Below are 12,526 nucleotides of genomic sequence, written 5' to 3'. Positions count from 1 at the left end.
ACAGGATGGATAGAGGCGTTTCCTGCCACCAACAAGAGGGCCTCCTCTGTGTCTCAGCATCTCTTACAGGAAATAATTCTCTGCTTTGGCCTGCCTGCTTCCATCCAGATAGACAATGGCCTGGAATTTGTCTCCTCCATGACCCAGCTATTGACTAAGTCTCTGAATATCTCTTATTCTTTTCATATTCCTTACCACCCTCCGTCTTTGAGGAAGGTAGAATATGCCAACTGCTCCCTTAAGCAAACTCTGACCAAACTGTCCCTTGAACTGCATCTAGGTTGGCTAAAGCTTTTACCTTTCGCTCTTGTCTGCTTAAGGGTCTTGCCAAGAAAGCCTCTAATGTTAAGTCCTTTTGAAGTTATGTATGGCCACCCACCTTTGTATCCCCTATTTCGGGCTTCAGACTCTCCTTTACCCATGCTGTCTTCTTTCTCTCAGCACCTGTGCAGTTTTCTCTGGAAATATGTGGACCAATATAGCCCTAAACCCTTCACATTGTCCTCTAGGCCCTCCATCAATGCTGGGGACCTAGTGTACATTTCAAAAAATTACCTGCCATAGACGCCTGGTTCCACCAAGCTTTCTGCTAAGTGCTATTCAGTAATTCTCTCTACTCCCACAATGGTACAGGTTCAGGGCTGTCCACACTGGATTCATTTCTGCCACATCAAATGCCACCTCTCTGATCAACCTTCATACACCTCCAAACCAATGGACCCCCTGTCTCTATGAATAAGAAAGATTGAACCCAGTCTTCTTCCTGTCATTGAGGAACCAGAGGACCCCACTCTGGACAAGGAACATCTTCATACCATCAGGACCTTGGTCAACTTCATGTACCCACCCCACCTCCTATTAACTACCTTACCCCTCTCAGCTGGAAGTAGCTCCAGAAAAAGACCTTTGCCCATACTCCCTGCCTGGTACTGTATATATAAAATCAAAATGGGGGTGGGATGTAAGCCAGCAAATGTCCCCTCACAGACCTAGGCTGTGCACTCCATGGCAGTGCCCGTGGGCAGGTGAGACACCGCCCCTCTCCAGCCTCAGGTAAAATACCTCCAGCCCTGACAGTATAAAAGGATCCTCTGAGGAGCCAGACAGTGCCATGTTCTCCTCTCCCTCCTGAGAACTTGGCCTTGTCAGCTCTGTTGGAAATAAATCTTTCTCCTCTATGTGACTTTTGTCCTTGTGGTCTTTTGGGTTACTTTTCCTTTCATAAGTAAAGAATAACTAATAACAGGTCTTTTGCTGGTCACTGATGGCTCATGCTTGTAATCCTAGCTGCTCTGAGGCTAGATCTGAGGATTGCAGTTCAAAGGCAGCCTGGGCAGAAAAATCCATAAGACTCTTATCTTCAATTAACCACCAGAAAACAGAAGGCAATGCTGTGGCTCAAGGTAGTAGACCACTAGCCTTGAGCAAAAAGAGCTCAGGGACAGCTCCCAAGCCATGAGTTCAAGACCCATGACTGACCAAAAAATCAAAAATAAACAAACAAGTAAATAAATAAATTAAATGTCTTTTGAGGGTCAATATATCTCCATATAATCTAGGCATCATGGCTCATGATTGTGAAATAACGTAAAGACTACGTCTAAGTAAGTCACCCTGTTCTCCCAGCCACCCTATTGCCTAACCAGGAGATGGAGGATGTCCACCCAGCTTCAGAGGCCTGAAGGTGAGACAAGCCATCCTTTGAATGGCAGATGCCTAGCTCAGTAGGTACAGCAAAGAGAGCTGTCTGTGTTAGAGGATATGCAGATATCATGTTGGTTCGCCCTGGGAAGCTGCTTCTTGTGCTTTATGTTGGGGCTTTGTCTGCCCCAAAGCTTGTGGTTTTTGTCTTTAAAACTTTGGTGCAGGCTTTGTACAGCAGAAGAGGGAGGGGGGCATGCTAGTCTTTGAGACAACAGTCCACCATGTAGACACTAGCTTTCTAATAAAGACTCCCAATTCCATTTCTCCAAATGTATCAGTAGCTCACCAACTGGATTGACTTTATAACAATTGTAATCCCAGCACTAGAGAGAATTGTGAGTTCTTGGATAGTCTAGGATACATAAGGAGCCACTCTTAAAATATAGTAAATAAATACATACCTTTATATATATGTACACAATGACCACAAAAGTGCCCCCATATAGAGTGAGAATGAACTAAATAGCAAGCTAGTGATGAAGTGCTGCCAAACAAGCCTCCAGCTAGGACATTACTCTGTACAATGGTGATCCATAGTATCAACTAAGAAGTAGGCGGGGAGTTGGGGGATAAGGCTGAAACTAAGTGTACTGACAGAGAATGCTAACTTTCACACTGGTGTTCACAGCCAAGTTCTGAGTGGGCATTTATCAGGCCTAGGTGTCAGATTGAAAAGGAGAATGATCATGTGTGGCAACCTGGACAGGAAGAGGCAGGTCAATGCGGACTTAAAAGAAGGTCAGTATGATCAGAGAGAAGAAAATGTGATTGAGAACAGTGATTCAAGAAGCACAAGAATTAGAATGGCAGGAAAGAGAGCTAGAGGAGAGACAGGGTAGGATAAAATGTAGGAAAGAGCAGGTATACAGAAGACAGTGGCAACAGGAACCAAATACAAGACTGACAACCAATTAAAAAGGCCTGTCATAAGGCAGCTGAAATTGGGGAACAGTCATTAAATTATTTAGAATGCTCTTATATCTTAGTATAATTATTCTGTTCAGAAAAATGGAAGAAAAAGCCAGGTGCTGTTGGCTCATGCCTATACCCCTAGCTACTCTGAGGCTGAGATCTGAGGATCATGGTTCAATGACAGCAGAAAAGTCCGTGAGACTCTCATCTCCAATAAACTACTGAGAACAGTTAGGAAGTGGTGCTGTGACTCAAGTGGTAGAACTATAGCCTTAAGCAGAAGCAGCTCAGGGACAGTGCCAGGGCCACCCTCTCCCCCTCCCCACCCAAAAAGTTAATGTAAGAACTGTCAAGCCTAGGTGATTTATTTAAACACGAATCAAAGTTAGAATATGTGCAATGGTAGATGGGGCTAAGAGGATCATATGAAATCATAGCAAGGAGATTCCACACACTTTCACAGAAGAACTTGAAATGTATCAACCTGGCTTATATTACAGAATCAGGCAATATAAAATACTCATCTTATTGGCCTCTGTACTGATCCGACTTTTCTAATTATGTATCACCTGCCCAAAACAAGACTGTAGCCCAGACCAAAGGTGACTGGGGAAAGGATAGTTTAGAATAGTTCAATAGGCATGCCATTTGGAAATGGATTTGGAAGTGGAAGTGTTGCTTTTCCCTTTTTTTTGCATAAAACTTGTTTCATGACTTGCACGTATATCCCCATTTAGTAAACACTAGTTTTTTTTAGGGTCACAAAATGTCTTATATACAAACTTAGCTGATAGTGCTGGCTCCATACTGAATGTGGTCATGTTGTACACTGCTGACTTACCCAGAGTTGCCAGTGAAATCAAGACAGTTTCACGGGCCTCAATGTTCTTGTCATAAGGGCGATATCCATAGAGGTGAGCAACGCTGTTCACTAGCCAGATCATATTGAGCACTGCAGCATATCGCAGGAAAGCAGCAACATACAAGCTGTGCTGAAAAGTTTCACCCCAACAGTACCAGGGCACTAGTGTGGGCAGGATGAAGCACATCAACAGGACACTGGGCTTGTAGTACCTACATGAGAGACCACACAGTGAGAGTATGGACAGAGGATTTTCACACAAGCCTGGATTACTCATTCTTTCTGGGCTGGGCCCAGCATTCCCTCTGTGAATATAGAGGAAAACAAGCCAAAGGGAATGGATAGACCATCTTTTGAGAAGACAGAGTTGTCTTTTCACTGTTTTATATAATGCTGTATAAATGTGCTAAATAAATATTCTAAGATCTTCCCATTAGGAATGCAAAGGACAGGGCTATGAATATCATGTTCTGATTTTTTTTTTTTTTTGTCGGCCGTGGGGCTTGAACTCTGGGCCTGGGCGCTGTCCCTCAGCTCTTCAGCTCAAGGCGAGCGCTTTACCACTTGAGCTACACCGCCACTTCATGTTCTGATTTTTAAATGCATTGTTTCCTTTTGTGTGTGCTGTTCCTAGGGCTTGAACTCAGGATATGGGCACTTCCCTGAACTTTTGTGTTCAAAACTAGCACTCTGCCACTGGAGCCATAGCTCCACTTCAAGATTTTTGGAGGGTCATTGGAGATAAAAGTCTTCACAGACTTCCTGCCAGGATGCCTTTGAACCAGTATCCTCTGATCTCAGCCTCCTGAGGAGCTAAGATTACAGACCTGAGCCACTGGTACACAAATTGCATCCTTTCTTTTCATGAGACCACAGGTCATGTTGGTCAAACAGGCAGGGTCACATCATAGTCACAACAGCTAAATTCTGGACACCTTTCCTTGCTCATCTGTGTCACTGGCAGAAAGCATGGCAAATGTCATGCCTTCATTTCCTGTTTACCACCCCTTATAGTTCTTTGCTCTGCTTTTCTTTCAGGAAGTACACTCAGTTTCTGTGACCACAACTGGTCTCTCCTTCAGGAGACCCTGTTTCCTTCAGTTGCATATAGACAAAAGCCATTGACATTGCCTATGTGCCTCAGACACATCTTCTGTTTTGATGTCACTGACATTCCTACATCAAACTCTTTCCCTATCTTGTCACTGTGTCCTTGGCTTGAGTCCCCCCTACCATCTATCTTGTGTTTCCACTTCTCATCTCTCTGTCTGAATGGTACTTTCACTTGTCCTGAAGAAGCCTCTTGAAAGCATATCTGACTTTGACACATGGAAAATCTTTTATGATTCCCTGTTGATGATCAAATTAATCCTAAATTTATATCAGAGTCTACCAGAGTGATCTCTGTCTACCTTTAGTCCCTTTCCCTGTCATTCTGTAAACTTTAAGCAGAAAGACTGTTGCAGGTACCAGCAGGTATCATGCTTTCTTTCTGTTTGAACTATCTACTCATCAATATTCATTATGGTCTCTCTATGTAGGTTGGCTCAGTCATACTTTGTTCATGCACCTTTTCATTTGTACCATCCTAGTACAGATATGATTTTGCTTTGTATAATGGTTATTTGGGGTATTTTCCCTATCCCTCTACTCTACTCTGCTAAAAACTCAAATGAAAGACATCAACCCCATTCATTTTTCTGTCTCTGACTATCCTGCTTCAGTGAAATTAGTGGTGTTTAATTGGTTTCATTAAAATAGCTCAGAGAGAAACAAACAGAAAAATAAAACATGGCTTTTGAAAGGAACAGAAAAATAAAACATGGCTTTTGGCTTTTAGACCATAAAAATGGTCAAAATTATAATTTTGAAATTTTGAATATGGAAACAGGAAATTATTCAGGTATTAAATTACATGTCCTAAGAGAGAGTTATTCTCCCTAAATTCCAATTTCCAAGGCCACACCCCAGTGCTATCCTCCCTTCCTCACCTCCTCTGGAACATCACCAGTTTCTCAGCTTTGAGGTCAGACATATCCAGCAAACCACCCTTCTCTCTGACAGCTGGGTGTTTGCGCACAAGCAGCCAACCCACATGACAGAAGAAGAAGCCACGACGAGAATTGTGAGGATCAGCATGAGTCTCTGTGAACTTGTGGTGCACACGGTGATCTCGGGTCCATTCATACACATCATTCTGGATGGGACAGAAGGAAAACTAGGCCTTAGGAGAGATGCCCTCTAGGGAGGATTGGAGTGCCCAGATGTCTGCAAGGGTCCAGAGCTCTAAGCTCAGCATCACAGTTCCCAGGACCTAGACGCCAAAACAGGCATACGCCTGCCTTCTTCTCAGCATTTGCTCCTGACACCAGTGTGAAAAATCAACGTCAAGTTCCCAAGCCCTGGAATAGCACTGATGCTTCCTGAAGGTTATGTGGCAGCACCCAAGGAGTTTCATTAGCCAAGAACTACAATTCTTCATCAGGCTAGGATGAAGAGAAGGGTACTCTTAGGAGTGAAATCCCTGAGCACAGAGTACAAGCCAGATGGTATGGACCCTTAGGTGCTGCTCTCTGGATAAATCTTCAAGAAACTTTATCCTGATGCTTTCCCACATGATAGGTACCCAACACAATAATTATGTGGTCATGACCATGAGCACATTTCCAAAGACCTTATGGTCTTTTTAGAGACTCTATTTATTCTTCCAAAATTTGTCAGTCTGTCTCTTCCTTCCCTTTGCTTCATGAGGATGTTGGGAACCTCAAGAAGAAGTTGTGCAGGCAGGGATGATCAGCCATATGTAGTGAGCTCTTCAGATATTGCCAGGGCAGTGGAGACTAATTTGGGCTCATTTTTTCTCTTCTCTAAGTTATGCCTCACATAACAACTATAGCTAGGGAGTTCCCCTTCCCTAATTACCTTAATCTTTTGTGAAAAGCTTGCTGCCTGAACCACTACCAGTACTTGATTTGGCCAGCATGGCATCCCTAGTTAACACTATAAGGCTAGTTTAACCTCATCTTTTAGTGACTCAGTTTTGTTATCTGTAAAGTAGTCATAACACTGCCATCTATTTCCTGGGACCTCAGTAGAGAGTTAATGATTTAATCTGTATCAGCTTTTTACACATAGTCATTGTGCACAAGTATTCACTCATGTGTGTGTGTGTGTGTGTGTGTATACATGTGTGTGAATACATGAGTGGACATATGAGCTTGTCATGGAGCATGAAGTCAGGTCCTTGGTGCTGTCTTTAGCTTTTTTGCTCAGTGCTGTTTTGCTCTGCTACTTGGGCCACAGTTCCACATCTGGGTTTTTGGTAGTTAATTGGAGATAAGAGTATCACAGAATTTCCTGCCCAAGCTGACATCAATCTGATCCTCAGATGTTGGTCTATTTAGCAACCAGGATTACAGGTGAGAGCCAACAGTATCTGGCCATGTTGACCCTAGTTATCAGCAAGTATGACTGTGTGCTATGTCACCTTTAATCCCGTCATCTTGAGTCCTAACATAGTCATCTTTACATTTAGTGTCCACCCAGAAACCTAGGTCTCCAGAAACCTAGGTCAGGGCCTGGCTCTTATACTATGGTCCTCTATTCTGAAGGGCCACAATGGCCATGCAGTTTCATAAAACATAGACCTTGGATGAAAATGACCATATACCTGGTGAGCCTTTCCTCTCTACTTCCTTCTCAGTGACTCCAGTTGAAGTGACCAGATGAGACTGGAAAAGGCCATGTCTGACCTGCTGGGACTCCTTTCCAGGTGCCAGTCCCCTTCACTCCATCCTGGATCGTTGATAGGATGGAGACACAGAGCAGAGCCCTGCCAGCTGCTCACCTGGAATGCCATGGAGTTGGCAATGATGAGGAAGAGCCTCAGAGGCAGCCGTGCTTTGTAGGTCCGGTGGCTCCACAGGCGATGAGCCCCTGCTGTGATGCCCAGGATACTGACTACATAGCACAGAAAAGCTGCCAGGATAGAACAGTAAAGAGTCACCGCCTGATGGGAATACAGCCAGGGGAGGCATGTCAAAGCACTCCTGTGATGCCAGAGCCAGCCTCTTTAGACTTTAGGAGAAGATCTGCTTTACCTTGAACCCTAGGAATGCCTTGGTCTTAGGGTTCCAAGCTTTCACTGCTTGAAAATCTGTGCTCATCACTTACCTCCTCCTTCCAAGAGTGGATATAAGTTAAGGAGTTCCAGGAGTTAAGAAGGCATAAAGACATGCAAAGGAGGGGCTGGGAAGGTGGCTCAGTGGTAGAGCGCTTGCCTTGCATGCTCGAGGCCCTGGGTTCGATTCCTCAGCCCCACATAAGCAAAAAGAAAAAAGCCGGGTGTGGCGCTGTGGCTCAAGTGGTAGAGTGCTAGCCTTGAGCTGAAGAGCTGAGGGACAGTGCCCAGGCCCAGAGTTCAGGCTCCACGACCGGATCAAAAAAAAAAAAAAAAAAAAAAGACATGCAAAGGAATAGGGCTCTCAGTCACTTGTCATTGTCAAACCATAGGCATAAGTTTCTATTTCCTTTGGCCTTCAGCTGACCTTTCTGAAGTGTTCAGGCAGAGTATCATTTCCAAAGGTGTACTAAATGTATTAGTCAGAGTAATTTAGACACTGCTCAATTGAAAGTGCTTTACATTTCGGTTTGCCAACCAACACAACAGCATTTCAGTATTATAGCAGGCCCTATGGCCCCCTGAGGGGCCCCCCACACAGTCATACTTGCATAATGGCTCAAGCTTTATCAAAATTGTTAATATTCTCATATTTACCATACAGCTTGAACAGGGTAAATACTATGAGTACTCCATGTCACAGTTGAGTGAACAGATGAAGGGAGCTATGTTATTTAAGGTCACAGGGATTGTAAAAGTGAAGCCATGTTTCAAGCTAGGTTATCTGTCTCTGATGATGGAGAACTCAAGAATGGAATTCTGCAGGGCTTCAGGATTGCCTTCCCTACCATGCTGATGGCTTGCAAGTTCAGGATCTCTAGTTGGCCTTCCCTTTGTTCAGCAGCACTAGGAGGACAGGATGAAGCCTTGGTTAAAAATTTATAACTTATGCTGGGAGAACAGATTGAAACAATAGATTGTCCATGGTTATAGAACTTCATGGAAGGCACCAAAAACTTTATAAGTTGTCCTGCTCTACTGAAGCAAGGAGAGATTTCTATATAGCTTTCTCTCTTCTCCTGCTATCTCCTTCATCTTACCCTGTCCTTCAAGGGGCCCAGGAGTGCCATAGCATTAGTATTATCCTAGCAAAGTTCTGGCCACAATTCTTCAGATCTGAGATTGAGACCCCAGGTGACATGTGGCCAGGCCATGTAGTGACTGATACCATCTTCTCATATACAATGCTTCACAGGTAATTAGGGAAAGTCAGGGTCATATAATCATCAGGAAGGAAGGTCCTAGGATCAGGAAAATCAGAAATCCTCAGCTCAGAGCCAAGAAATCACATACAATTGTTTCATGTTGCAGACATATTGGTTCTGAAAGAACACGCAATGCTCATTAACAGTGGAATTGGAACAAGAACCCAGGCACTAGGCTCATGTTTTATTATTTATCATGTGCCCAGCTCAAGTCACTTCTAATCATTCTCTATCACCAAGGAAGGACTGTCAGTGGCCACACTGATGGTTAAGCAACATCTCGTAGATTTGCCCTAAGAAGTGGCTTGGAGAGATTTTATCTTTCAGACTCTCAATGATGTCAGAAATATTTCTCAGCCTTGCCTGATGGGCTCTTCTGAACAGCTCTAAAAATAAGAGGACATCTCCAAATCTAAAAATTTTCAGTTTCCTTTGGAATATAAACAGGAAAAGCACCTAAAGTCTAGAGGTGGGAAGAGAAAATGCCCAAGCTAAGACCTCTGTGATTCTTTTTTAAGTAATTAATTAATTTTTTTAATGTGAGAATACTGTACAGAGGAGTTACAATTACATGGGCGAGATAACGAGTACCTTTCTTATCAAGCATTGTTGCATCCTCTTTGTTTCCCCTTCCCATACTCCCCTCACCACCCCCACCCGATCCTCCCCCAATTCTTTTGTTTTTTAACCATAGAGGAAATTTGAAATCCACATTTCACACAGACACTCTGTCAACCTAATCACTCATCAAAAAGCCCTGATAGAGTAGAATAAGTCAGCATTTTACCTCTGTGTACCAATTTCTGTCCAAACTCACAGTAGATCCACACAAGCAACACACTTGAAGCTAGATATCATAGCCTTAATGCTAGGGTGGCATTATGATCCCTGCACATTTTCCAGGGTGGCTAATCACAGACTGGTCAACCTAAGAACAGAGTGAGGCCTACAGGGAGTATCATGGCTGCAAGGGGCTTGCAGCTGATGAACCAGTTTGTGAAGAATCTCCTGGGAAGAAGGGGCGGAGAAGGAAACCCATTCTTCCTCTTCAGTCATAATGGTAAAGCCCATAGTACATGGTACAGCTCATAGTACACCAGCTAAAGAACATAAGTGTCCCTCTAAAACTCTTGAACAATACACAAGCTAATTTTTCCTGGTCTATAGTTGAAGCTTCCTTCAGTGGCATTGATGAAACCGTGTAACCGAGAAACATAGTCTAAAATATATTGTTATCCTCTACTTGGTACTCAGCAAAACTGTTTTCCCGAGGATCAAATATTTTAGTTGTATTTCTCCAAGGTACTGGAAGGATTTCCCAAAACAAAACCCAGGAATCAGATCCCACAACCTAGAATACCTAAAAGGCTCAGGTGGCAGTGGCACCTCCTCGCTGATCAGTCCTATATTACTACCATCCACGACAGCTACCTACTAATCCTCTCACACTGGACTGTTCATCCTCCTGTCTTCTGGAGAGACCACACTAGTCTCCACTCCCAGACTAGTCAGCCTCCCTGGAAACAAAGACAAATGGCTGGAAACCCAGACTGAGAGGGGATGATGTCCTCTGTGGATCCCAATTGCATCAGGCTCTATTCCAGCTCAGCCAGCCTCCCAGGAACAAGAGAAATAGCTGGGAAACCAGACAGGGGACGCTGCCCTGTGTGGGACTGCACCTCATTAAAAAGCAGAGAAAAACCTGGGCTCAGGATGAAGGGCACCGCTTACCCCAGAGCCAGGTGTAGGCCTTGCAGCCAGGAACCAGGGTGATCCCATACAGGGCTTCCAGGTGCAGCAGAGCCATGAGGATGATGTTTCTCCACACATACTCAAGCTTCGGTGCGGGGCCCACCTCATCCTGGTAGGTGGGGTCATAGATGTCCTCTTTCATTTCCGGGCGGATGTCTTCTACTAAGTGGAGGGCCAGGTCCTTCAGCTTCTCTCTTTTATTCTGCAGGTCCATAGAAAGAGGTTTCATGATGGTGGTTGTAGAGGAATCAGAAATCTACAAGGAGAGAGCATAGTGTGTGAGGAGAGCGCAGATGCCTGGTAGGTGACTGGGAACACTGAGCTCTGTGCTGCACTGTGGTTAGGGTACAATAGAGGCACAGACCTTGCCCTAGTGCTTTAGGTGACAAGATTAAAAGAGGAAGTCTTTGGAAACTGTGTAGGCAGATAGTGGTAGAACCTCAAGGTGAAGGGGTAGAACTCAAGTGACTGCTTCACTGCATTTTCTTTAAACTTGGTGAAAGAAAAGTTGATGAATCAACTGTTCAAGATGCAATTCACATTTTTACCAACAGATGGCAGCACATCAAGTACTCTGAAGCTCTTAACTGTCTTCTTGCCCATGTCAGGAAACGGAAGGAAGGAAGGAAGGAGGAAGGAAGGAAGGAGGGAAAGAAGGAAGGAAGGAGGGAAAGAAGGAAGGAAGGAGGGAAGGATGGAAGGGAGGGAGGGAGGAAAGGAAGGGGAAGGGGAAGGAAAGTAAGGAAGGAAGAAGAAAGGAAGAAAAGAAATTAAGCAAGAGAGTGGGAGAAAGAAAGGAAAAAAGGAAGAAAGGAAGGAAGGGAGGGAGGAAGGAAGAAAGAAAGAAAGAAAGAAATGTATGTATATGGAAATGCATTGGTTTTGGCTAAATTCCTGCACCAAGCCTGGAGACCAGACTAGTCCCCAAAGCAATCATTCATTCCAAATGTGTAAATGTCTAATTCATCAAAGACAAAGTTTTCACAGGAGTGATGTTGCAGTGTATTCACCTCAGTGAGATAATAAGTTTCATGCCTTGTAAAACAGCATTTTATGGGGTCGGGGATGTGGCTTAGTGGTAGAGTCCTTATTCAGCATGCATGAAGCCCTAGGTTTGATTCCTCAGTACCATATAAAGAGAAAAAGCCAGAAGTGGCTCCATGGGTCAAGTGGTAGAGTGCTAGGCTTGAGCAAAAGAAGCTCAGGGACGGTGCCAGGCCATGTAGTTCAAGCCCTAGGATTGGCAAACAAGCAAACAAACAAACAAAAGCCCCAGTACCTGACAGCATCTTGATGTGAGCTCATCATATTAAAAATAATAATTAACCAATTTTATTTTGTTTTTCTAGTAATGTTCTTAAAACACTACAGCTTGGTAAACAGTTTAAATGAGTATAAGTCATATTAAAAACAAGAGTTTTTTTTTCTTAATGAGTTATTAAACAGGTGCAGCCAAAATTCTGCAGGTCCATAGAAAGAGGTGTTGTGATGGTGATTGTAGAGAAATCAGAGATCTACAAGGAGAGAGCATAGTGTGTGAGGAGAGAGCAGATGCCTGGTAGGTGACTGGGAGCACTGGGCTCTGTGCTGCACTGTGGTTAGAGTACAATAGACGCACAGACCTTGCCCCAGTGCATTAGGTGGCAAAATTAAGAGGAAGTCTCTGGAAATTGTGCAGGTAGATGGTGGTAAAACCTCAAGGAGAAGGAGTAGAATTCAAGTGACTGACTCACTGGTATTTAAAAAAAATTTTTTTTAATTTGGTATTTTTAAATACCAAAAGAAGTTTATTAAAGTTTCACTATGTATAAAAGTTTAGGCTGGGGCTGGGAAGGTGGCTCAGTGGTAGAGCGCTTGCCTTGCATGCCTGAGGCCCTGGGTTCGATTCCTCAGCACCACATAAGCAAAAAG

At 43.9% G+C, this 12,526-nt stretch overlaps 1 protein-coding gene across 1 annotated transcript in view; it reads right to left on the bottom strand.

Moving 5' to 3' along the window:
* The window catches only part of LOC105986588 (acyl-CoA desaturase 1-like), a 35,036-nt gene that overhangs the window by 8,099 nt on the left and 14,411 nt on the right, over positions 1 to 12,526 (bottom strand). Inside the window, exons 2-5 of the mRNA XM_013017584.1 lie at positions 10,595 to 10,871; positions 7,326 to 7,456; positions 5,470 to 5,675; positions 3,458 to 3,690 (exon numbers count right to left, since the gene is read on the bottom strand). Of these exons, the coding sequence (XP_012873038.1) occupies positions 3,458 to 3,690; positions 5,470 to 5,675; positions 7,326 to 7,456; positions 10,595 to 10,871 (847 nt within the window). The remainder of the gene's footprint in view (positions 1 to 3,457; positions 3,691 to 5,469; positions 5,676 to 7,325; positions 7,457 to 10,594; positions 10,872 to 12,526) is intronic.

Source organism: Dipodomys ordii, unplaced genomic scaffold (genome assembly GCF_000151885.1).
Source record: "Dipodomys ordii isolate 6190 unplaced genomic scaffold, Dord_2.0 Scaffold36, whole genome shotgun sequence".
Taxonomy (NCBI): Eukaryota; Metazoa; Chordata; class Mammalia; order Rodentia; family Heteromyidae; genus Dipodomys; species Dipodomys ordii.
The sequence above is the reverse complement of the archived record's forward strand: the minus strand, read 5'-3'. Positions and strand labels throughout refer to the sequence as shown.